Raw genomic sequence first — 25,407 nt, 5'->3', positions numbered from 1 at the left:
AGCTTTCATTGTCCTTAACCTCTTTTAAACAGTGACATATATCCCTCTTATTACCCAAAATGATGTGATTGAAGGAAGATTGTTTTTGGAGAGCAGTCCTGAGTTGGAAGTTTCTAGGAAAACCCATTTGCTTATGGGGTGTGGCAGATGTGTGTGCAATACCACAGCAGCGTGTGATGAGGTATATACACACATAAATGTGTGTGCATCTGTGTCTCTACAAACACAGAGACGTAGGAGAAGGCAGCTGCTGCCTTGTCCTGACTTTTTTTCATAAAAATCTACTTTTAAGTGGTCATGGTTATGGGGTGTGCATGGCCAGCTCATGTGAGTGCCCTGGGCGTGTTGCAAGCTCAAGAATAAGATACAAGCAGTATATTTTTTATGTTTTCATTTATGCACTTAGTCTAAGTAGTGTTGTAAAGATGTGTTTTTCCCTCCTCCTTTCAGCCTATTTTAGAATCAGGAGCCATAGAACTTCTGTGTAGTTTAACCCAGAGTGAAAACCTTGCCTTGCGAGTGAACGGCATCTGGGCGTTGATGGTGAGTAGGACACCCCAGTGAAGGACCACTTGTGAGTGTGCTCCTTAAAAAGTTTGTGAACATATCTCATGGAACTTGTTATTAAAAACGACATAATTGAAATCTGGCTTGTCTTTCCACTGAACTGCAGAAGAAAAGCAGCATCAGCCTGGAACACTTCATCTATTAGTCCATAAAGTAAAATAAATTCTTCAGTTCTGGTACCAATTTTGTTGCCAAGGTCATTCAGGGAAGCAGTTAAGTGGAGTCAGTAGCATGCCAGGGGGCAAATAAAAGCAGGTAATAACCAGGTCAGGTGTAAGACAATGTGGAAATGGAATTCACTGTGTAGCAGTTGCTCATAAATTACAGCCTTTTTGCAAGATTAATTTAGGAAGGATATATTCTTGTAGGGAATAGTCTACTAAAAGAGTGAAAGCCCAGGCTTTCAGGTAAAAAAAAATCAATTAAAAAGTGTGTCTGTTTCAGAATATGGCATTTCAAGCAGAACAGAAGATCAAGTCAGACATCCTGCGAGGTCTGAGCACAGAGCAGTTGTTTCAGTTGCTTTCTGATTCCGATGTAAATGTTCTGATGAAAACTTTGGGACTGCTCAGGAATCTTCTCTCCACTCGCCCAGTAAGTAGAGCTGCAAACAGACCTTCTGGAAGCTGATCAATCATGCAGCCAATGCAGCACTTCTGTGCAAGACAAGTTATTTTTCTGTTTCACCACTTGGATTTATTCAAATATCTGTAACCAAATGTGCAAATCAGTGTGAGAAAACATTTGAAAGAATTCTCTGCATCCATGAAAACATTGCAATTATTATTAAAGCTAGACATTAAATTAAAATGTTCAATTCCATTGCATTTAGCTTTCAGCAACATTATTTTCATAGCAATTTCTCTGTGAAACTTGTCCAGAACAGCACTGAGGGTTGCACCGTTGAGTCAGTGTATGGAAAGGTCCAGGTCTTAGAGATACCTGTGTTTTTTCTTCCTTGGCACTTGAAATACTTCTTATCCAGCTACACAGATAGTACTGGCTTTGTGCATTTGGCTGTGGGACTGTGCACTTACAAAATGCAGACATTCATTTTACCCCCCGAAATAAAATAGTTGGAAAATGTAAGCCCGTGAGTTGTTTTTGACAGGGGGAGAGAGATACTTGTGGAGAAAAAGAAAAGGATAATTCCCTGTGAAGAACAGAGGGAAAACATGTAGCAAATATTTGGCAAGCCAACATTTTTGAGGGGAAAAAACCCATGTGCATTTATCACATATTGTGTTTCTACCATAAAAAGGTCACTGTAAAAAATCTTCTGATATTTGTACTCATTGAGTCTCAATAACCTTCATAGAAAATTAGCTCTGTCTTACTGTGAAAAAATATTTAATAGCCAGTCATTCATTGAATTCACCCTGACAATTCTCATTGTCACTTAAGGTGTTCTCCATCTGGAGCTATGTGCCAGCTTCACTGCTTCCTGTGGTAGGATTTAGAGCCAGAACCAGGCATTTTCAGCCTCTACCCAGAATAACTCATCCAGCAGCTTTCCAATGAAATCCCATTATTAGCAATTTTAAGAAGTCCTACAAGAATCCCTGAGGTCTTAAAGAATTATAGTGTGCTGTGTGCTGGTCACCTCTGGTGCCTGTTTGCTGCCACTCCTGAGGTTTGGTATCAGTTAATCCAGTAGATCTTGTTTAATCTTTTCTCTTATATTCTAGTGTTTATAGTCTGTCATCAAGTGACCTTTGAGCTGTGATCCTGTGAACTTAGGGCACTTTTCCCAGACAATAAGCAATGCATCTGGCTTATTTCTTTGTCCCCTCTCAGGCTTTGGAAATGTGGCTATTGAACCTGGGCACAGTGTCCCTGCAAGAGTAGCAAACACCAGAAAAGAAACATCTGTTTTCTCACCCCTCTCTGATATTACCCCCTGGTTATCAGAACAGAAGTGGCTGTTTCTAACTGCAGCATCACACTGGGTCAGCAGGGTTCAGTCCTCAGCCTGGCCTCCATGCAACTGGGACAGCAGTGTCTTCCCTGCAGGTGACAGGGAAAGCACCACTGAGGCCTGTATGATGCTCTCTCAGACAGGAGCAGGCTCACATGAAGAGTGTTTCTGCTGTGATAAATCCTTGGTTTGGGAGAGCTCACTGGGAGCAGTGCTCGGTGGGCAGGGTTGCTGCTCCTCATTTGGAGTGATTCAAGCGGGAATGTCCCTTCATGTCTGGGGAGTTACACTAACTGTATTTCATCCTTGCTTTGGCAGCACATAGACTACATAATGAGCACTCATGGGAAGCAAATCATGCAAGCAGTGACCCTCATTCTGGAAGGGGAGCACAATATAGAAGTCAAAGAGCAGGTACCATTTCTGTTTTGTGTTGTCTTGGCAGAATAAAATAAAAGAGAGCAAAGAGTGCTTAGTGTTCACAACATGTCATTTTTGTTTGGGATTATGATGTGCTGTGAATATTTTACTGAGATCTGTCAGATGAATACCTTGAGTACCTACAAGAATGCTTTTCTTTCTAATGGATTGTTGCAGTATTGTTTGAACTGAATTCAGATTGGTTTTGCAAACGTAGGTTTGGCGAAGAGGAGGGATGTGAAGGTAGAAGAATTAAATTGGAGCCATTGCATGGCAGGAAGGGGGCACTAGGAAGAGAAGGAGAAGCACTAGCAGGGCAAAGAGCATCCTGGTGGAGCTCAGGAAAAAGTGGGGAGGGACCCGCCCTGACAAATGAAAACTTAAGGAAAGGAATCTGCAAGAAGAAAGGCAGAGGGAAAGAGGAGATGGCCAGCAGAGAATGGCATCCTGGAACCAGTGTACAGGGACAGCTGCTGTGGGGGTGCTGAAGCAGCAGTGAGGGGACAGGTGAGCAGGAGTTGGCTGGATAACTCTTGTGCCAGACAGGACAGGCAGTGGGAGAGCCTCATACAGGGTGTGGTGGGGGAGGATGGGGGCAGCAAGAAGCTGTGGGAGATGCCAGAGGATTGCTTTGGCTTGGGTTGGATATGGGCAGCAAACAGCACAGGAAATGACTGTAGGAGTAGAGCTGGACTAAATCCCTGCTCAGGGAAGGACAGGCTGAAGGCCAACAGTCCTCCTTTGGTGATTTAAGTGCAAAATTAGCAAAAAACAATCCCCAAAGACTTGCTAGCAAGTTTAGTGACACCATGGATCTGAAACAGCTGAGAATTAACCATGTGTGTCTTTCTAAATAGGTCTTCCTGATAAAGCTGTGGTGACAGGAATGGCTTTTATTGCCACAGGTTATTTACCTTGCCAAGCCTCTCCATCACTGTGCAAGAGAACCAGCATACCTGGGAAATGCTCTGGGAAAGGGCTGGGCTGAATATGGGCTTTGGGGCCTTTATCCACTGAGCTCTTCCTTGGTCCCTGTGGCGCAGCTGGCTCTTATTTCAAAATCCAGTACTACCTGTCTGCACACCAGACCCCCTGCTTGCAGCAGGACAGCGCTTGTCTCTGTCACTGCTGGCCTCATCAGGATGTAATTAGCAGCTTGGAAGTAATTAGTCTCTGCAGCTGCTGACACAGTGCAGTGCAGCTTAGACACAAGCACCATGCAAGTGCTGATCATGCTCCAGTGTCCTCCCAGTATGTCCAGAAAAAATGGTCTTCTTCCAGAGCTCTTTGGGAAAGAGCTTGTGGAGCATCTGCTGGTGCCCCTGAGAGCCAGGGAAGGGGCTGTGCCAGTCAAAGTTCTGTGCAGGTAGTGCCAGGGTGCTTCAAGGGCATCCTGTGGGATGGCTCCTCTAATTTGCAAGAAATAACCAGCTGCAGAAGTAGCTGGAGTTTCCTGTGCAGGTGACAACTGTGATTAGACTTGTTGAGACCAAATTACTGCTCTGCCAGATCAGCAGAAGAGCCTCTGTCTCGCCTGTTCCTGACCTGAAGAACGGGGTGGAAATGGTTGGGGTTTGTTGTTTTTCCTTTTCCCCCAGCCACTGCTGAAGAACAGACTGCTCTATATTCCAGGGCATTTATTCTTTCCTATATGTCACAGATTTCTATAAGAGACTTAAAATGTTCTTCCTTGCAATGAATTAATGAGTGCTGCTCTTCACTTTAAAATGGCGATGAGTGGTTTTGGCCAGAGCTGCTCCCCACAGCTGGTAACTCCTTGGCATTGGCCCTGGATGTGAGCAAGCTGGAAACTCCAGATTAAAGATATTAAAATAATTAAAGGAATTGTTTGTCTCGAGTTCAGAGCTGTCAGGGAAGCTGTATAAATCATGGGATGTGATCTGGGGCCAAATAACTTCCCAGTTTTTCTCTCTTTCAGACATTGTGTATCCTTGCCAATATAGCAGATGGCACGACAGCAAAAGAACTGATTATGACCAATGATGACATCCTGCAGAAAATCAAATACTACATGGTAGGGGGGATTTCTCTTAAAGGATTTGTGTTGGTCTTTTGCAGGAATGATAAGGGGAAAGTGCTTTAGGATTTTGTTTTGTGAATTGTTCACTCTCATGCACTTAATTTCCATATAACCAGTGGGGCATAAGTGCAGTTCTGTATAGCAGAGGCATACAAAGGAACTGGCTAAAAGGAGAATCCAGGGCTTATTTCCCATAAAAACATTACAGGGGCGTCATCTACATGGAAAACATTTCATGAACTTGGCAAAGGCATATCTTGGAGACGTTAGTAAATATTTGGAAGGAAGTGATTGACCACTACTCAAGTGCCTTATATTATGGCCCTATCTTTGAGAGAAGTTGTAGATAAGAATTAGTCCCAGCTTTGCTATCTTATTACATGATGAATGCCAAAATATAAGCCTTGTGAATTTCTGAATTTCTTCTTCTAAACTTGTGTTCTATTTTTCTGTAGAGTCATTCAAATGCTAAACTACAGCTTGCTGCCATGTTCTGTATATCTAATCTCATATGGAATGAAGAGGAAGGTAAGAAACCCTCCTTCTTAATGCACAGACAACTTACTATCCTGATCAAAAAGCTTTTGTTGCTCAGCAATCAATATTTGCAGTGCACAGTGCAGTGGGATCCAAAGTATAATGGGAAACATCATTATAGGTGTAGGATGGAATACGTGGGAGTGGTCAGGAGACACAGAGGAGACTGCAGGGAGCTGTTCTGGGGGAGACACAAGGACACAGTGACAATAAACAGGAGCTGCAGAGACACAGTGGGAGGTTTTCACCTGTAGCATTTCTGTGAAGTCTCAAAACAATTGGAGTGAAAGAGAATTCTTTTAAGAGCTTCCAGGTCCTGCAGGGGCTATGGAAACCCATTGTTGGAGGGAACAGGTTCACTGGAGAGAATAAATGGATTAGAAGGGGATTTCTGGCAAAGAAATTTTCCACAGCATGGGATGGCTGGAGTGGCTTGGGCTGAAACCAGCTAAAGGACTTGTGGGTGGAACTGGGAGCAATGGATAAGGCATTGGGTGAGAAGAGTCATGGCATGGGAGAGGGGGAGGTTACCAGGAGGCAGCTGAAGGATGCTGCTGCTCAGGGGAATATGGTGAGAGGAGGAGAGGCAGAAGTCAGGCTCAGAAACACCGCCAGGGGAATGTTCTCTGCATCCAAATCCTGTGAAATCACAGAGATGAGAATAAAACAGCTGAAGTCAGGATACCTTAGGATAGAGATTCTTGCCTTCAAGATGTTCTTGGCTCTAAACTTGGACACGGAGCACAGCAAAAGAAGCTGGAGCTCCGTGGGGAAGCAGGCAGAGCTGAGGGAGTTTCCATGGCTGTGCTCTAGCTGGACATTGCTCCTTACCCCTCCTTTAGCTGGTTCCTGCTGCCCTCCTCTCTGCTGTCCTGCAGACACTTGGGCTGGTGCCACTCCCATCAATGTGATTTGTTGCTGCAGGTTCACAGGAGCGCCAAGACAAGCTCCGAGACATGGGAATAGTAGATATTCTACATAAACTGAGTCAGTCCTCAGATCCAAATCTGTGTGACAAGTGAGTATGAAGATAATACAGCATCACCACAGTTGTTAATCTCAGTTAAATTATTTTAAACTAATTAAGCCCAACAGTAACTTTGCACACACCTCTGCTGTTGCCTGTGTTAGTATCCACAGAGATCATCTGGCTGCTTCCCAAACATGTAAAACCAAAACAGCTACTGACAATTTCTGGGGCTTTGTGTTAACCTTTTGTAGTTATCCCACCTACAGTGAGCAACAGCCCATATTTCTTCCGTGAAATAAAGGAGAAAATCTGATTTTTGGAAGATGTCACAGACAGATAACACAACTCAAAACTGTGCAGTTGTTTTTAAAATGCATTAAATTTGAGATTCTTGGGTTTATGAAAGATGTTTTAGTGTTAGACATCTTTGTAGTAAAGTTAGGGCTTCTCATCTTAAAATCTGTGCCAGAGTATCAGCACTGAAAGTGATAATCAGGAACATATTGATATCCCACCACTGCCACACCAGCCCCCTCCATGAGCTAATATGGCTTGTGATCACAGCAGGAAGCTGGGAAGAAACAAATAAATAATCTTCCATGTTGATGAGTTGTATCAGCTCCTGGAAAAGTCTGTTAGGTCATGGTAGCAGGTTGGGAGCTGTGGGGGACAAAGGAAGAGCTAAGTTTCTCACTGCAGGTGGGAGGAAGCTCAGAATTAGCCCATGTGATGATGCAACTATAACCCCAGACTGGTGGGAGGTGTTTTTGTCTTAACAAAAATGTTGCACAATGTTAGATGACATAAATTCCAGTATTAGACTGGCTTCTTCCTCCCTCTCACCTCACTGTATGTTTTTAGTGGGGCCAGGATTCCTACAGGATTCCTGACAGGAGTGATGTGCTTTTAGTATGTTCTGAGTTGACTCTCCTTGATTTCTCAGCTCAAAGACCTGCTTTTCATGGTACGCCTGTATTACAGAAAGCAACTGCTCTTCAGTGACTGTTCATTTGAGGGATTTTGGAAGGTGTGTGTGTAACACACATCCCAAGCCCCGCCGTGCTGGGAGTGCCTCAGTTGGTGCTGGGATCCAGTGTCATTGGCTAGATCAGGTTATCCTTGGATGCCAGGTGGATTCTTTAACAGTTACAGCCCCACAGAGCATTTCTGCCCCATGGGCCAGGTCCTTCCGAAGTGAGGGAGCTTTTTCCTCAGCCATCCTCCCTCCCTCTCTGCTGGCACACTCTGGGCCTGCCCATGAAGCTGCTGCTGCTGCTGAAGCCAGACTCCTGTAATTAATGGGTTGTTCTTTCTTGCAGGGCGAAGACAGCACTCCAGCAGTACCTTGCATGATCAAAGACATTATAATTGAATCTATGGACACCCCTCATGTCTACTTAAGGAACAGCAGGAGATACTCCTGACTCCTTATATTTGCACAAGTCACCTTGGGCTGCATTTTTCTCAGGTGCAGGGAGCTGCTTTGCAGAAACAGTTCGAATGATCAGGTCTCCAGTGCACTTGAGAATTTTCTTGAGGTAGTTTCTTTACTCAGAGGACTCTGGGGGGGTTGTTTTGGTTTTTTGGGTTTTTTTTCCTGAGCTACCTGGACTCTCAGATAGAACAATCAGTCATTGTTTTCCTTTTGGGCCTCCAATTCTCTGCTTTAGCTGCAGCCTTGTGTGGGTGCGTGGGTGCTTGAGTGTGTGTGTGTGCTGGGCTGAGTGTGTGGGTGTGAGACCTCACTTTTGGTTTTCCTTTTTTTTGTGTGAAAATCTTTTTCTACAGGTTTTCAAGGGTTAACCATTGTTTGCTGTACGAATACTTCAATGAATTATATACAGTTTGAATGAAATGTTATTTAAAAAAAAAGAACCAAACTGTTGTATCCCATAAAGTTTATTTTGAATTTTGAACAGATGAATGTTTTTAAGTAAAATATATGCATTTCTGAACTTCAGCTTAACTTACATTATACTTCCTTTTTAAAGAGAAAAATAGAGGGAGACAATAGACTCCAAGTTCCAAGCAGCACATTCTGTACTGACAAGGTCCAAGAGTTCTTTGCCACAAGACAAGGTCACCTGGTATCGATGACATGCTCAAATCCATGGAATGGGACAGCTGGATTGGGTTTGGGTTTCTTTACATTTTTAGAAAACAAGCCCATACTTCAGGGGTAGCATGACTGATGCTTTTCTGGAAAGGAGCAGGTGGCTGCAAGATCAGCAGGAATAAGCTCTTGCTCTGCCAGCCAGGAACTTGCTCAGCTAATTGCTGAAAGATTGGCTTATTCATGGTGAGAAGGATTCGCTGATCACTGGTGTCAGCAGAGCAAACAGTGTGTTGCAGAAGTTACACCTTCCAGAGACTAGAAGGAGCTGGCAAGCAGTGATTAAGGGATTGCTTTTGTTTTGCATCCTTTATCTCCACAAATAGTTAAGTGACTTCCAAATTATTTCCACAAAACATCAACTGAGTGCATTAAGTTGGGGAAGGGATGGAAAAATTGGGGGTTTGGTCTTGTTCTATAGCTCAGTAATGTTGCTACAGATTTTCTGTATATATGCAGCTATACACACATGCATGGATTTAGATTGCTGGATAATTGGTGGGGTGTGAGTGCATCCAGAAGCCCTGACTGTCTGTATGTTCCTGAAATGGTGCCTGCAAGTGTGCAGAGGGAAACGTGAGTGCAGGTGAAGGGGACTGTGTGAGGTTGGAATGGCAGAGCCCAGTGGCTTCCCAGTCTCCTCCAGCAGTTCAGGGTTCTGACTCTCTGCCCAGGTCTCCCTTCTGGTTTCAGTTTAGACCATAGCTCATAGTCAGACTCTCCAGACACTGTATTTACATAGCACTAACAGGCACTAGAGTTTGCAGCCAGTGTCTTAAACCAAATCTTTCTTCTCTTACACTGAGCTTCAGGAAGGCTGCAGCAAGAAGAGAAGTCTGTAACTTTGCTAACCAATTTTGATAATTATCTAAATCTTTTATTTCTAATCAGAAGGTCAAATTGTGATGACAGCCTTACTTTTTTTCCAAGGTAACTCTTTGTGTCAGAAAATGTGACCACAGTTTGGCCTGGAATTTGAATGTGCTGTGTATCAGATAACTGTTATCACTTGGTTGCAAAGGAGAATATCTACATTTCATGTAACTTCTTCCACTCTCAAAGACAAATAAAAGTGAGCACCTGACACTTTTTCCCCAGGCATTGCAGTAAGTGACTGGCAGTTTCTTAACGTCCTTCTGCAAATGTTTCATGATGGACTTTGGGGGTTGAATAAAAGGGAAAGTAAAAACGTGAGAACTTGTTAAATCTCAGTACCTCAGAAGTGAAGTCCTGTTTATAAAATTCAGTCAAATATATTTTTGCTTGAACTGAGAAAAATGTTCTGAGGCAGGTATTGTAAATGCAAAATGTCCAGTGGGCATCTCCCTGCTCCATTCTATCTGTGTTTAGGAGCTCGAGTTCTTATGTATTTCTTCTCATCCTTCCCCAACTCACATTTCTCAAAGCAAATCTGAGTTTGATTCTATAGAACTTTGGTGCCTACAGGTGTTCAGAAAAAAGGTGAGTAAAAGTATCTCTACACGTTTTGAGGTGGTTTCCTAAAATTCTGCCAGAAAAACTAAAAACCAATGCTCAGACAATCTTGTTGCTTCATGAGAACAGTTGACATTTTCCACAGCTATTGAGAGGACAAACTGTTGGATGAGAACATTTTTACACTCAGTTAAGCTTTGTGAATAATTTTTGATGTTGCTATAGGTATGTACAATAAGAGGAATACTGTAAATAAAAAGAACTTTACCAGAACATCTAGATTTTTCTCAGCTTCCTGAAGAAATATGAGCTCTCTGTGCCAGCTTCTCTACAGCCTAAGATTCACAGTGGGGCAGAGACTTTCCTGGTCACCCAGAGTCTTTCCCAACTTAAAGAGGTAGCAGCAGCTTGTGAATTCCAGGGTTGCTTGCAGAACCAAAGCAAAGTTTGTCTGGACATCATATGAATCACCAGGATTTCTGCTGTTCTTGGGCCCTTTCCCTGCTGAAAAGCCATCCTGATGGACGTTGATAAGTATGTCCTCTCTTCATCTCTGGGTCTAGTGATGAGTCCTTCTTGCAGAGGTTACAGGTGCTACAAAGTGAATAGTTGAGCAGGGGATTTGGGACACCAGCTGTCAGACAAGTGGTACCCTCGGCTCTCCCCACCACCTTCATTCCACGTTTGGACTGTCTCTCCCACACAGAAAATCAAATGAGACATCCTGTGGCTGTTGTTGCAGTCACAGCTTTGCATTTTGGTAGTGAAAGAAGCTAAGTGGCCTGCATGAAGCAGCTTGTGCCAGGATATTCTAAAGGCAAACATCTCATTTTTTTAAAGTTTATTTTTACAGACTTTACCCATTGCAGTGCCTCCACAAAACTGCTGAAGCAGTGACACAGCAGGCACAGGAATAACTGAGGTGCCTGAGATTAGGCTCTTGAAGAGTAGAAAATGGCTTTAAAAGGGCTTTCTTTGGTAATCCTGAAATGTGAGCACAATGTGAGCTGTCAGTTTGCAAACTTTCAGTGGTGGTCAAAATCATCAGGGCTTTTCTGCAGGCTGATTTCCCCAAAAAGAGACATTCTGGGGCCACTGATGTACCAAAACCTGAATCCTCAGCCAGGAGGAAGGTGGGCAGCAGGAGCCAGCAGCCGCCGTGTGCTGTGTGCCAAGAAGCAGCTCCAGGCTGTGCCCTGCAGCCCCGTGTGCCCAGGGGTGGGAAGGGAGCGGGTAAGAGCAGCAGCCGTGCCCAAACGGCATCACCGAGGGCTGCTGGGCCCCGCTCCCACTGCAGAGAGGAAAAGAAAGCCCCAAACCTCCCCAAACTGAGCTTGGTTGGAGGGGGACACCCTTGCTCCGTGCTGGAGGTCACGCCTGGATCCCACGCCTTGCCTTGAGCCCCCAGTTCAGGTGCGAAGACTGGAGTGGGGCCTGAGTGTGGGGCGGGGGGAGCCGGGCAGGTGCGGAGGCTCCACCTGCGGCTCCAGGGCTTCCCGGCAGAGACGGGGCACGGGGGCGGGCCGGGCTGTCGCTGCCCTGGCGATGCCAGCGCTGCCATGGCAGCCTTGGGGTCCTGCCAGCTGCGGCACAAGGCCCCGGGAGGGAGCGGCAGCTCAGGCCCCGCAGCAGCAGCAGCAGCAGCTCGGCTCTCGCAGGAGGTGCGAGCAAAAGTGGGCCCAGGTTTGGGGCGATGCTGTGGGTGCCGTGTCCGGGCTGGAGCAGCAGACACAGGTAAAAAGCTCTCTCTCTGCTGCAGGTTGGCCAGCAGTTGGATCCAGGGTTAGAGGCTGTCTGCAGTGCTTTGTGCTTGGCTGCTCAAAGGACCCTGTTCCTGCAGAAGGATGGCTGCAAAGAAAAAGGAGCTAGTGCTGCAGGTCAGTAGTAGCCAGGCCTTTAGCAGAGCTTGTAAACTCTCAGTAAGGGCAAAGGATGGAGTTCAGCCTTGGGGTATCTCAGATTCTGCTGGCAAAGCCCCTCTGCGAGGTCCTCGTGGGGAAGAGGCGTTCCCACAAGGCAGGTGGGAAGCGTGGGAGGACCTGGCAGGTCACAGCTGTCCCCAGTAAGGGCTGTGCGGTGCAGAGGGAGCTGCTCCAGGTTGTGTCTGGGGCCACTGGGGCCTAGCACAGGTTTAGCTGCTGTCAGGGACCAAAATGCCTCTGTTTTGTGAGATAATGGCTCAGAGGACATTCAGGAGTAGAGAACTGGAGTTGGTGCATCTCCTGGATGGGCATTTCTGGCCAGGTCATGTATTCAGAAAGACTGCTGTAAAGGTGGAAAAGCTCAGAGGTACAAGAAAAACTCAAAGGCTGAAAAATCTATTTCACAGTGATGTGTAGAGGAATTTCTCCCTGTTTACACTGCACAGGTGACCTAGTGGTGCTTTATAACTACTGCATGGGGAGAGGGGGGTTCTAAGAGCAGTTCCCTATGCAAAAACATTGAAAACCCAAAGTGGGTTCAACAGGTCTGCTCTGAATTTTGAAAGCAGTTCAGTCTTCACAAGAGAGAAAGAATGAAAGAGATTATGGCGTTGTTTATTCACTGTTTAAATTGGGAAATGTGAACATGTGTAAGAAGGAAAGAGGGGCACTTTATGAAGGTGGGAATAGTTTCTGTTGCTGCTTGTCCAGCTGTGTTCCTGTGGGATGGGCACCTTGACATCAACCAGACTGTGCACCTTTGGCAGCGAAGGGAAAGCTGGGATTTTTTACATCTGCAGATGAAAGCTGAACCTGTGTAGGACATGAGGGGATGTCCTGGAAGGGTTCTGGTTTTGTTAGAGAAAAGCCAGGTCCAAGCAGCCTCAGGACATTGAAATTAGCAAAGCACCTTGAAGAGTGCCAGCAGTCCTTGAGTCCGGTGGTTGAACTCATGGCTAAATTCATTATCACAAATTACTGTCATAAATCACTTAGACTCATTAGCATTCTGTGAAACACTCTGAGGGTGGTCCCAACACTAGGAATAATTAAATTTTGTAGTTCTGAGGGTGTTCTCTGAAAAAACTAAGCTTGGGGTCATGTGCTGAACAGGCCCTGAGTGAGACAAGGCCCTGGAGAAACTGCCCTGTGTGACCCCCAGTGACACAGCTCTGAACACCTGAGAGATGGCATTTCATTTGCAATGGAGTTTCCACTCCTGGAATTCTTGGCTGTGAGATTTTAACAGCCCTTTAATGCCCATTGGTGTTAATTATTGTGAAATAGCTGGCCTTGATGCAACTTCCTGTCTTCCATTGTAGTCTAAATGTAGCTGGGGTTGATGATACCCACCGAGGAAGGAATTAGGAATCTTCATTGTTCAGGATGAACAAAACCAGGTCTTGCATTTCTCAAGAAACCTTTTTTATTTTAACTTGCTGTGTTTTTCTAAGTCCATACTGAAGGGCACATTCTGTAAGATGGGGATGATGCTAAGGATTATATCCTTTCTAATAACAGCATTGGGAGTGTGGGATAATAGAGTGCAGCACATGGAATGGTCTAGGGCATCCCTGACAGGGTCAATCCCTGAGCAAGCTGGTCTAACACTGAGTTTTGTGCAGGGCATTAGGTGAAGGACTCCACAGGCCTCTCCCAGCCTAGAACTTTGTGTTCTCTGTTCACTGTGCTTTGGAAGTCTTTAGGTAGCAGCTGGGAATTCAGGTAAGGACATGCTGGGTCCTTAGACCCTGCTCTAGTGCCCACACATCATGGAAACTGTGTATTTACTAGTTCAGTTTCTCAAGGCTGAAACATCTCAAAGCAGTAGAGTTTGTGTGCAGGCAAAGTGAGAAACTGCTGCTGGAGAATCAGGTGGTTCATAGACCCTGTGAGGACTGGGCCTGAATGAGGTGTAGTTCGACTGGAGCCCTGGGCAGGCAGGTGGAGATCCTGACAAGGGGCTGTGGGTCCCAGTTTGGGGGACCCAAAACCAACCAACCAGCCAACCCCCAGAACAATCCTCTGCAAACTGAGTCTGGCATCCCCAGGCAGCCACTGTTCTGGTAGTGCCACCGAACAGGGGAGGACTTGCCGTTGGCTGGATGCTGCTGCCCCTTCCCTCTGCCTTTCCTTGGATCTTGTGAGACATCCCGATCAGCTGGTCAGAGGTGAGAGAATCACACCCAGAGGAGATTCCTGAGTGCTCAGGTAATGCCTCTTCAGGCAGGTGTGTCCCTCTGGAGCAATTTGTCAATATGTTTGCAGCAACTGGGTAGTACCTGGTGACTTACTGTGGCTTTTACTGCGTTTTTCAATTTTCCACACAGATTAACATCACTAGCCAGGAGCTTTGGGAAGAAATGCTGTGTCTCAAAGGACTCATTGGTAAGGGTTTGGTCAGCACACTGAATTGCTCTTGTTCTGTGTTGGAAGGACAGAAGCACTGTTAGGAATTACTAGTGTTAAGGATGTTTAGTCAGTCTCTCCATTCCCCTTACCCTGAATGGAAGAAAAAAATATTCTAGCCAAGGTGAGACCAGTAGGAGGTTTTAGTCCTCTTCATTTATGTGGGACAGTCGTCATGCAATCCAAGCAGTGCTGGTCCAGGAGCTTCTGGAGTCTCCAGTCTCCACTGCTTGGAACAGGACTGTCCCCAGCACGAGGAACAGCCCTGCCTCCCAAGGCTCTTGGGAAAACCTCGTGTGCTCTACCTCTGTGCAGCAGTTTTCCCTGGGAATTCTGCTACCTCCAAGGCCACAGCCATGTCCATTGTGGACTCCTCCACATCATTCTTAGCTTGTTATTTTATAACGTAATCCTGTCCTCTCATGCAGCATTGCAAACCTTGCAAGGATTTCCAGTTCAGAGCTGAATCCAGCCCTTCTAGCATATGGTCTATTGGTCTGTGTCTAAACTGACCCATTTTTACCTCATTCTGACTCATTTTCCTGCTTGCAGTTGTTGATGTCTTTCAAGCCTGGTGTGGCCCATGCAAACCAGTAGTGAATCTGTTCCAAAATATCAGGAATGAAGTTGGCAGTAATCTCCTGCATTTTGCTGTGGTAAGATCTTATTTGGCACTGCTTAAAATACCCAGTCCCCTGAAATCAGCTGAGGTCTAAGGGCTGAAATCACTTATCTTTCCAGTATTTAGCCCAAACCATAGCAGTGCAGGAGTTGCAGCTGCTGGGAGTGAACCTGCCACATACAGGGGCTTGGGTATATCTATAAGAATTCATATAATTAAGAATTTTCAGGCTTCAACTGCTTTATTCTTTCCAGATTTCTACTTAAGAAAGTAACATTAGACAGAGTCATTAACACATTCCCTCTGGTGTACAGGGAGAGGCTGAAGGAGCTGGATTTGGTCACCCTGGAGAGGAAAATGGACAGATGTCCAGTGGGGGGAGGATGGAGAAGGCAGACACTGATGTCTCTCAGGGGAACGCAGCAACAGGACAAGAGATAATGGGATAAGTTGCAGCAGGGAAAGGTCCAAGTAAATAGAAGGGAAAAGTATTCAGGTGGGAGTGTAGGACACTGGGACGGGTTCCCAGACTGCTGTGCAGAGCTGATTCTTGGAGGAGCTCAAAACTGACACAGCCTTGAGCAACCTCCTGTACCCCTGAGTGCAGCTCTGCCCTGGGCAGGGACTGGAGCCCTTCCCAAGTCCCTCCCTGCCTCAGCCAGGCAGTGACTCTGTGTTCAGGTGCCTTTCCTGGCTGGAGGCAGCTCTGCACTGTGGACAGGGCCGAGGGCAGTGAGGTTCCTCATGGCTCAGCCCTCCTGTCTCTGCTGCCACTGCAGCTCCTCCTGGCACTTCTCTCAGTCCTCGTGGGCAGGAGCCCTGAACTCACTTGTCAGCTTTTCCTCTGGGACTCAGCCAGGCGAGCTGCTGGGAATAGATATCCCTGTCCCACAGGAGCGCTGCTCCAGCTCCTGCAGGTGACATCTACCTGCTCCTCAGGCACTGGAAATGAGCTGTGAGCTGGCTGTGGCCCTGCCTCTGACCAGTGTCATTTTGTCCCCAAAGTCTGGGACCCAGAGGTGTTTTCCTGTGTGTGGGTGGTGAGTACCAGCCAGCTGAGGGTGTCTGAGTCCAGGCACTTGCCTGTGCATCCCTGTGGAGCAGAAATGCTTTTCTAGAAACACCTATTTTATTTTACATTCCTTTTAGGCTGAAGTTGATTCCATTGATGCTCTGGGAAAATACAGAGGACAATGTGAGCCTGTCTTTCTCTTTTATACAGTGAGTGAAAATATTTTCCCATTAGCTGCATAGCAATAAACATGACCTGCTGGTGGGAACAAGTGTCCTTTTGGAAAGATATTTTATTTATTTAACGTGTGATTGGAATTTTATTTGCTCTGTATCTGCTGGTGATCAAATGCTGTGCAGATTAGAATATACAGGCAGTGTGCTGCCCTGTGGAGTCTCCAGGTTCAGCCTGCTGCTTCTGCAGGACCTCACTCCTCTCACAAGCTGCTTTGCTTCATCCTGAGACTGATGAGGAAGCACAAAGGAGATTGTTCCAAGGTTTCCCTCTTGCTGTGGAGCTGAGCAGCTCTGAGGGGAGGAGGGCCTGGTACATATAGTATGGGTGATGTGCTGCTGGGGGGAATTCCAGAGTCCAGAGAGCACAACCTGAGCACTTGTTGACTGATTTGCTTTTCACACCTTCCAGGGAGGAGAATTAGTGGCTGTTGTAAGAGGAGCAGATGCACCATTGCTCCAGAAGACCATCCTGGAACAGCTGGCAGGGGAAAGGAAGGGTTTAGAACGTGGAGGAGAGCCTGTGGTGGTAATGGGTCACTAAAGCCTCAAACACCTGTAGATGTGCATGCAAGAGGAGAGGTTCAGCTCCCCAGGGCCAGCACAGTTCTAAAGCAGAGCCACTTCCTTGCAAGAATCCCCTCCCCTGCCCAGCCAGCCTCCTAAGGCACTACCACAGGGCCTGGCTTTGTGTGTGTGGTCTAAAATAATGACACTTCTGAGGAGCAAAACTGCCTTCGGTGTGTGTGATCTGGTGCTCTTAAGGCGCCTCTAAAGCCCGCAGCTCTCTGCTGACATGTCCTGGCCTGTTCCTGGGAATGCTCTTCCCCCGCTCTTGCTGTGCCCTGCCTGGACAGGCAGATCCTCTGCTGTCCCTGCTGAGCTGACCTGGCCCAGGACAGCAGGAGGGCTGTTCCTGCTCAGGGGGAGGTGGGGCGTGGGGCCTGCCTGGCACAGGCTCACCTGGAGCCTGTGTGTGGGATGTTCCTGGCTCAGCCATGTGCTCTTGCTGCTAGGTGCCAGACAGAGCCTTCTCCAGAGAGCAGGGAAGCGCGGCTCCCCTTCAGGAGGAACAACGGGAAGGACAAACAGGTAAGGCAGGCACAGGTGTAGGGGCCATTCCTCCACTTGGGCACAGATCAGCACACATGGGAGAGTCACCCTGGAACACAAACAGCCCAGCATAGTTTGGGTGTCTGGCATTGTGAAACTGTGGATGTTTATCCTTCCAATGTGTTTTATCTTACATTTGACACCCCTTGCCTTCTGGCCTGGCAAGGGCTCTTGGAAGACCCACACATGGCTTTCTGTTTCCAAGTGGTTTTCAAAAGAAAACACAGATGCTTGGGTTCCAAATCTGGTTACACCATCTCCTGCCTTGTCTAAAATTAGCTATGAATCCCCAAGGGCTTTTGCCTCTTCTCCTAAAAGGGACATTTTTTCTTGGCTTTGCTGGGACGGTGCTGCATCCTGGCCCTGTGCATACCAAATCTTAGGCTCCGGAATGCTGGGAATCGAAGCAAAACCCTCCTGGGTTTAGCTGAAGCACCATGGGCTGAAGGGGCGTGAGGGATGTTGGTCTCTGCCTCTCCTTTCTGCGCCTATTGTTAATTTTGTCCATTTCCTTTCCTCGGAGGCTGACGCACCCATCGGGTCCGGGATGACAACCGCAGTTGTGGAGCAGATGCGAGCTTTTTCAATAAATACAAGACTCTCGTGTGGCAGCAGTACCGGCTCCGTGCCCCTCGGTGGTCGCTGGTGGCCCTCGGTGGCCGCCGGCGGCGCGCGGCCCCTTTAAGGCCGGCGCGGGGGCGGCCCCGCCGCGCTGCGGCTGCGCGGGGAGGAGGCTCCTGCCGCGGGTTCGAGTCCCGGCGGAGCCGGCCCGGCCATGGCCGCGGCCCCCGAGCCAGCGGAGCCCGAGCCGTGCCCGGAGCCGCCCGCGCACCGGCTGAGTGTGGTGGAGCTCGACCGTGAGCTGGACTCTCGCAGCGAGCTGGTGCGTCCCGAACCGCTGCGGAGGCGGCACGGCCGGACCGCGGGGACTTGCGCCTGCCCGGGCGCTTCCCGCAGGGCCGAGGGGTTCGCTACGGGAGGGTCGGTGGGTCCCTCAGACACACGCGAGGGAGGGTCGGGTCCCTCACACAGACACCTGTGAGACAGAGAATCGGCGGGTCCCTTCACACGGCCGGGAGGGAGGGTCGGGCCCCTCAGACACCTGTCAGAGAGGGTTGGCAGGTCTGCTCAGACACCCGGGAGGGAGGGTCGGCGGCTCCCTTCGCAGACACCCGGGAGGGAGGGTCGGCGGCTCCCTTCGCACACACCCGGGAGGGAGGGTCGGGCCCCGCAGACACCCGGCAGAAAGGGTCGGCGGCTCCCTCCGCACACACCCGGGAGGGAGGGTCGGGCCCCGCAGACACCCGGCAGAAAGGGTCGGCGGGGGCGTCCCAGGCTATTCTGTGCCAGTTCCAGTATGGTGACATGGGTCACTGTCATTTACGTAGATCTCACGTTCTTCACCGTATCTAGGAAAAAACCCAACAACCCCCAAAGTTCTATATGGTGGGTGCCTGATGTAGCAGGTACAGAGTCAGTCATTTAATTTCTCTCTTGTTGCAAAACACTTTATAGTGCAATAGCGTGTTTATTCTCAGAACATCAAAAGTATTCTATGACTGTTTCTGGAAATAAGTCTCACACAGCCTCCAAGAAGGAACTATTATCCTCACTCAAGCAGGTGAAACTGTGTGTGACCCTGCCCTCGGAGCTCTCGCCTGCCTTTCTGGGCAGAGGCGTGTGTGCATAGCTGCTTTTCATGTGGCTTTAATTATAATTTGGAAGGTGGAGTAGGCAATCTAAACTCAGGTTGTGGTTTCTGATGTACAGATTGATGATAAAGAATTCGACATTCCTCAAGTTGATACCCCTCCAACACTGGAGAGCATCCTAAACGAGGTGAGCGATCCATCGGACAGGGGTAGGTCAGGTGAGGCAGCACATGCTCCTTTTCCTCTACTCCTACTGTGTTTTTCCTGGAAAACAAAATTGTAGAACTTGATGGTTTCCTGATGCTCATAGGTAGCAAGTGCATTCTCAGTGGAGTAATTGCTCTGCAGTGTGTGATATGGAATTTTGGGGGGTTTTTTTCAATTAAAATATCCACAGCTGCAGCATAGGAGGTTTTCATCAAGTCTAAGCACATTCATCTGTAGATCTGGAGAGTCACCTGAGGTCTAGGGAGCATGTTTAAAGGTCAGGGTCACCAAAGAGTTTTTTTTAGCTAAAAGTAATTGCAGAGTATTCAGGGTAGTTCTGAAGTTGTTGGGAGGAGATGAGAACTGGATTCTTCACAGCTTCATTTGTGTTGTTCCTTTCACATATGCAGCTCTCTGGCAGGAGCAGTGAACAGTCTCAGCATCTGATGTTATCTGTGGTACCTTGCAGGGGAGATCTGACTCTGTCTCACTTGTATCCAACTCCATGTATTTCTGCAGTAGCTGTGTGAGTGCACAATCCTTAGAAATGCAAAGAAGGGCATGGACGTAAAGATAAACTCCAAGAAAACAAGGTTTTTAACAAAATGAGGAGATGGGTGGCTGGATTGCTAGGAAGCTGGCATAAAAGGGAAAGGAGCCTGCCAGGAGTGACAGTTCTTTTAAAAACCTGCATTAAAAACAGGTGTAAGGTATCCTGAACAGAGATGGTCTAGAAACAAGAGGAGTAGTAGGGGTAGCTGTGTCCTGTTTCTGCTGGTGCCTTGGGTAGCAGAAGTTTAGTAAATTTGGATGTTCTCAAACTGCAAGGACATGCAGTGACATCCATGTCAGATGAGTAATTCCAAGTCTTAAACTTGAGAGGTAATCATGAAGAAAATATAGTTCAGTGCAGACAAAGTCTTATTGCAGTATCTCAGTAAACGTAGGATGGGAATGACTGGCAAAACATCTTCTGAAAAGGATTTTAGCAGAGAAGAACCTGTCTGAGCCAAAAAGACAAACAGCTGCAGTTCAGAAAGAGATGCTTGATGGGCACAGGGCTGCCAGGTGTAAGAGAAACGAGGGGCAGCTGCTCTGCTCCCTGCTCGTTTGGCATCAGCTGGGGGGTTGTGTTTGCTCGCTCTGGCTCTGTGCTGAGAGAGCAACAGGAGCTGCACTGGCTTTAGAACACATCAGGGAGAATGGCTCTTTGAAAAACTGTAATAAAGAACTCCAGGCTAAGACTGAAAGGAGAGAGAGAGATTGCAAACAGAAGAGCTCAGAAAAGAGCAAAATCAACCGTCATGGCAGCTGGAGGGACTGCTGGGCTCTTGGTGCCACTTAGTCAAGTGCTGGAGTAGATGATGATAATTCTAGGCCTTCTCTTGGCAATTTGGAGACTTGGGAACAGCTCTGTTAAAGGTCAGTAAAGTTTTGATGGAGTACATAATATTTGGGGAAGAAAAGCTAGTTGACTTTTTCTCCAGCCCACTTCTGTGATTATTGTGAATTCTGAAAACTGGGTCTTCCACAGAATCAGCCCAGTAAAGTAATAAATAGTTCTGGCTTTTAAATATGAGGCTTTCTTTTCCTCTCCTTGTCCATTTCCTTGCTGAATTGATGCTGCTTTGCTAATGTTTTAGTTCTGCTGTTGTGCATTTTGAACATTTAGCAAACTGTGGTGATTCTTGCCCTCCAGACTGATGACGAAGAAGAGTCTTTCATTTTGGAGGATCCCTTTCTCTTGAACATTGATAACACGGATACACACTCCTATGACACCTCTTCTGTGGCCAGCTCTGACAGTGGGGACAGGACACACCTGAAAAGGTACTGCAGCCTCATGCCCTGGGAGGTGAAACCATTTGTGAAGGGGTACTGCTTACATCCATTGGAAACAAATCCTCCTTTTTTCACAGAACACTGTTACTCCTCCAGGATCACATAGGCAAAGATGGGATTTGTAGTTGCACCGAGGGCTGGCCTGTTTGAGCAATAAAGGCATTTTATGGGAGATGGATTGTTTAAATTTCTCCAAATTTTAATGGAATCTTTAAAGCACTGGATCATGATGACTCTACAGAAAATGTTTCAAAGAGGTGGCTGACCTAGTCTGCAAGCAGCTGGTGGTTATTTGTAAAAGGCAACCGCTGTCACTTCTGTGAGTGGACTGCTAATGTTGACATCTAAAATGTGATAATTAGCTCTAATACTGCTGACTTGCGTCGTTAATTACTCAAATGATGGCCTGAGCCACTCCCATGGCTGCCTTGTGTGCCATGAGCGGTTGCACAAGATAAAAACGCTCTGAAGTCCGATGGTTTATGTTGGCCTAGGGTGGTGTACAGGCTCTCTGTCCCTCCTGTTTTTCAATAAGATGGTTTGTACTGAGAGAAGTGTTACCTGGAGAGGCTTAAATTTCTTCCAGTACAGAGTACACAGGAAGACCTGGAGGTGTTCCTGTCACCTTTGGGTAACGCTGGTTGCCGTGGTTATGGGTCCTTAGCCATAATACCAGCTACCAGCAACATGTTGGATGAACCTCTGTGGGAGCTGCTTGTTTGTGCACCTCTGGAGAGAGAAGACCCCAATGTTTGCCTGCTGGTTTGGGGAATTTGGCTCTCTGGTTGTGTGAGCTTGGCAACAAAATTGCAGCTTTGCTGGGAATTTCCCTGTCCTGCCTGCTAGAGTTTACTGGTGCTCTTTCCAAATAACTGCTCCTGCACTAGTTAGTTTTTAAAGACGTTTTCTCCATAAACAGAAGCACTTAAGCTTTCATATCAGGTGAGTTGTGTATTAATTGAAGGCTGTTCTTTACCATACACCCGGTTTTCCTAGGAGGTCTGTATTCTGCTAATGAGCCTTTTCCACTTGTGTATTTTCTGTAGATACTCACCTTTACAGGCTGCAACTTCCTCACTCCCTGAAAGAGCTGAAGGGTTGTTTTCAGGATGTATAATGAATTCTAAGGCTTGCACTTACGTGCTTGAAACTGACCATTTGTTTGAAGAGCTAAGTTTTTTTACTCCAGTACACGAGTTAAAACCAAACTGTGTGCAGGTACAGCAGGGCAGAGCAGGCTTTGCTGATTATCTCATGTCTTATCTCCTTTTGTGGCTCCCAAGAAACTGCATGAGTTACAGGTGTATGCAGAATTTACCTGCTGGCTTAGCTGTGGGTTAGGCAAATTTCCAAGCTTTTATTCTGCTCTAATGCTTTTTTGGTTCATTTCTTACTTCCTTAGGAAGAAAAAACTCCCAGATTCTCTCTCACTCCATGGATCAGTGATACGGCTCTCACTCCTGAAAGGGATTTCTGCCCAAATAGTGTCTGCAGCAGTAAGTGTCATCTTCTGGGCATCTCCACTAAGAAAAATGTGAAACTCTTCTGGTGTGTGGGGGGCATGTGTGTGTGTGAGATCTCCTGCCTGCCCCTGCTATTAGTTCTGTGTAACACCATGTTAGGGACATAAACTACTAACCAGTTGTCCCTCGGCTGCAGTGAATCAGGGCTTAGCTGACTTGCTTGGGTCACTTTTAGCCCTGATTTGTGCTGCTGGATGTCATGAAACTTGGTTGGAAATGTTCATATAACATGAAAGTGTGCTCAAAGGTGCTGAAACTGGGTTTGCTCAATGCTTGCAACAGGCACATGGCTCTTTGAGAAGAGCACAGTAACTTCCACGTGGAATTACGGGATGTTCTGCTTCCTCTCTGTTTCTGGGTGTTTCTAGCCAGTGGTTCCCTCAGCTCTGTCTGCCCCGGTGGGACCATTAAAATGCAGCTGCTGTTTATTTTTCTGGGTGCTGAAGTTCTAGTTATTAGACATGAGCAATCTGGGAGTTGTGCCTCTCACTTGTGGGTTCTCCTGTTTCCCCAGGACAAAGTGGATGCTGGCTTGCCCACTGCAATTGTAAGTACTCTCACAATTTTCAAGGACTGTGTATTTAGCTTTCATGCCAATTTGTTAAAGCAGTAATTTAAGACAGCTGATAAATGTGTCTTCCTTGACTTTTTGAGTGGGAGGAGCCTTTCTTCACTGCCCAGCTGCCCCTCTGCTGATCATGCCCTCCCTTTTTCATATCATCACCAGGGCTTCTTAGTTGAGCACACTGAATTTCCCTAATTGTTTCTTCTTTGCCAGTTATTGCTTTGACTCCTAACAATTTTTTATAGAAATTTAATTGGAGTGCTCCAAGTGATGGGTTCAAAATCTCAGTGTCTCTCTGTGTGAAATATTAACTAAAAGGCTGTCTGAAGGATATTCCTGCTTAGCAATTTGCATCAAAGTTGTTGAAGTCAAGCATGCTAATTATGTCTAAATATGTCAGAAGTGAATCTGCCTATAGTAAATGAGAGGAGAAGCATTTTAATGAGGTGAAATACAGTCAGTACTTGTTTTGCCTTTGTGAAGTGAGTTTTAATGTTTTACAAAGAAACTAAAGTTTCTTTGACTGTAGTAACAGCAGACAAAGAAACTAAAGTCACTTTGACTGTAGTAACAGCAGCCCTTAAGAAAATACGTTTTTGTTTAAAAAAGAAAAGGAAAAAGTAGTCACTTCTTAGGCAAAAGGCTGCACAGTGAAGTTGGAAACATGCTGTGACTGATGTGTACATAGAATAAAAACCTGTACTTACACATCCAGACATCGAGGCGTTTGAATTTTTTTAATCTGACTTGTTAAGAAATAAAAATTAGAACAAGATGAATACATCTACAGCATTATGTGATTTCTATTAAGTTTTATTTCATTGAATGCAGGTTTGCAAGTGCAGTAGGATCTTGGAGGATATGTTTAATAGGATTTGTTTAATTCCCCATGGAAAGAAGTTGGAGTCTCTGGCTTGGTGTGGACTGCTCTTCAGGGGACCAGCACTGGCCAGGGTTTTAGAAGAGTTCAGATGTGGAAGTAGCAGCTGAGTTAGGATAAAATCCCAAATATTTATACTCAGCAACTACACCAAAAGAATGAGACTGACTGTAGAGAGATGAAATTTTGCTGTGGGTACCACTCTGAGCATTTGAATTTCAAACAGCAGAGGAAAAAGCAGCCCTCTGATCTTGAGATAATCTGTGTGATGGTTGTCCAGGTGTAGTACCTATCTGTCTTCATGAAGGAATTGTGCTTGTCACTTATAAATGGAAAAAGTTACAACCTTTGAAATCTTCCCCTTTTGGCAAACTTTTCTTGACAAGTGGTGGATTTGTGAATGATGTTTCTTCTGCTTTCAATCTTCCTGCGTGACTCTTTCAGGCAGCATCAAACCTGATAGCAGTGGGGACCTCCCATGGGTTAGCACTGATATTTGGTAAGTTAAAGTTTGGAGTTTATTTGCATTTTAATGATCTTTAAAAAAATGCAAACACAAGCCAAAAAAGCCCAGCCTGATTTATAACTGCAGGCTGGGTTTCTTCCGTGTTGTTTGTGCTAAATGTGTTTTTCTTTCAGTAAAGAAATGAAGCAGAAGTAATGTTTGTCATCCTTATTCATGTTTCTTCTGCATTTTGTGTATCTGGCACTTTGATATTGAGAAATTTAGCTTTGTGTGAATTGTCTAAAGAGCCTTTTCTGTGTTTGAATAGAAAATACTCTGTTTTCATGTGGAAGAAACCAGAACCTGTACACAACCATCATCAGTAGTAATCTTCTGCCCTGTGACAGAATGGGTGTCAGCTTTATGGAAGTTAAGATGTGTTCCCTGGGAAGTGGGGCTTCTGACCCCTGGCTGCCTGCAGACCTGTGCCATGGGTGTCTCCTTCCCTGCCCTTCCCCTGCACCAGGCAGGCACCTCTGTGTCCCTTCATTTTGTCATTCTGTTCTTGCTCTTATCACCAAACTTTCTTATAAGCTTTTCTGAGCTTGTACCTCTGTTTGCCCCCTCACCAGCTGGGCCACAACAGCTCTTCAGCTGTTCCCAGTCACATTCAGGTTTTGTGCCTTTTGTCTATGCAGCACCCGGTTCTTAACCAGGTTAGAAATTTCAGTGTATTTATTGAGGCTGGTTGAAATTCTTGGAGACCAAGAAGTTATGGGGAACAGGGTACTCCAGATAGATGGGAAAGACTCTGACAGTGCATGACCCACCTTCCTGGGTATTTAGACTTTGAACTATTTGATCCCATTTGCTTAATCCAGTATTGAAACAGTTCTGCTCCCTGAAGGAAAGGTGGAGTGAAGAGAGCCTCGGATCCCTCCCCAAGGTCCATGGTGCTGGGTAAGGGGCAGTGGATCAAGCT

General features: G+C 46.5%; 3 protein-coding genes across 12 annotated transcripts in view; all 3 read left to right on the top strand.

The window, feature by feature from the left end:
- Nucleotides 1-10,273, top strand: part of ARMC8 (armadillo repeat containing 8) — a 63,633-nt gene extending 53,360 nt beyond the window's left edge. For all 4 annotated transcript variants that reach the window (XM_039556843.1, XM_039556844.1, XM_039556842.1 and 1 more), the window contains 7 exons: nucleotides 451-543; nucleotides 1,012-1,161; nucleotides 2,804-2,899; nucleotides 4,845-4,940; nucleotides 5,402-5,474; nucleotides 6,408-6,501; nucleotides 7,773-10,273. In XM_039556843.1, coding sequence (XP_039412777.1) covers nucleotides 451-543; nucleotides 1,012-1,161; nucleotides 2,804-2,899; nucleotides 4,845-4,940; nucleotides 5,402-5,474; nucleotides 6,408-6,501; nucleotides 7,773-7,806 — 636 coding nt within the window. In that variant the 3' untranslated portion in view covers nucleotides 7,807-10,273. The remainder of the gene's footprint in view (nucleotides 1-450; nucleotides 544-1,011; nucleotides 1,162-2,803; nucleotides 2,900-4,844; nucleotides 4,941-5,401; nucleotides 5,475-6,407; nucleotides 6,502-7,772) is intronic.
- Nucleotides 10,274-11,206: 933 nt separating this feature from the next.
- On the top strand, nucleotides 11,207-17,925 carry NME9 (NME/NM23 family member 9). Of its 5 annotated transcripts, none has more exons than XM_039556813.1 (8): nucleotides 11,207-11,413; nucleotides 11,760-11,877; nucleotides 14,253-14,310; nucleotides 14,884-14,987; nucleotides 16,103-16,174; nucleotides 16,611-16,727; nucleotides 17,215-17,290; nucleotides 17,835-17,925. In XM_039556813.1, the coding sequence occupies exons 2-8, from the start codon at nucleotides 11,845-11,847 to the stop codon at nucleotides 17,837-17,839; spliced, it is 465 nt and encodes a 154-aa protein (XP_039412747.1). In that variant the 5' UTR covers nucleotides 11,207-11,413; nucleotides 11,760-11,844; the 3' UTR covers nucleotides 17,840-17,925. The 5 variants fall into 5 exon arrangements, with proteins under 5 accessions (XP_039412747.1, XP_039412748.1, XP_039412746.1 ...); XM_039556814.1 differs by lacking the exon at nucleotides 11,207-11,413 and adding an exon at nucleotides 11,524-11,673 and having other exon boundaries at nucleotides 16,103-16,148; XM_039556812.1 differs by lacking the exon at nucleotides 11,207-11,413 and adding an exon at nucleotides 11,524-11,673.
- A 124-nt stretch (nucleotides 17,926-18,049) lies between these two features.
- VPS8 (VPS8 subunit of CORVET complex) overlaps nucleotides 18,050-25,407 on the top strand; it is a 68,552-nt gene continuing 61,194 nt past the window's right edge. For all 3 annotated transcript variants that reach the window (XM_039556810.1, XM_039556811.1, XM_039556809.1), the window contains exons 1-6: nucleotides 18,050-18,194; nucleotides 19,082-19,150; nucleotides 20,870-21,000; nucleotides 22,415-22,508; nucleotides 23,050-23,082; nucleotides 24,425-24,479. In XM_039556810.1, coding sequence (XP_039412744.1) covers nucleotides 18,087-18,194; nucleotides 19,082-19,150; nucleotides 20,870-21,000; nucleotides 22,415-22,508; nucleotides 23,050-23,082; nucleotides 24,425-24,479 — 490 coding nt within the window. In that variant the 5' untranslated portion in view covers nucleotides 18,050-18,086. The remainder of the gene's footprint in view (nucleotides 18,195-19,081; nucleotides 19,151-20,869; nucleotides 21,001-22,414; nucleotides 22,509-23,049; nucleotides 23,083-24,424; nucleotides 24,480-25,407) is intronic.

Source organism: Corvus cornix, chromosome 9 (assembly GCF_000738735.6).
Source record: "Corvus cornix cornix isolate S_Up_H32 chromosome 9, ASM73873v5, whole genome shotgun sequence".
In the NCBI taxonomy this organism is placed as follows: domain Eukaryota; kingdom Metazoa; phylum Chordata; class Aves; order Passeriformes; family Corvidae; genus Corvus; species Corvus cornix.
This window is presented reverse-complemented; position numbering and strand designations above follow the sequence as displayed.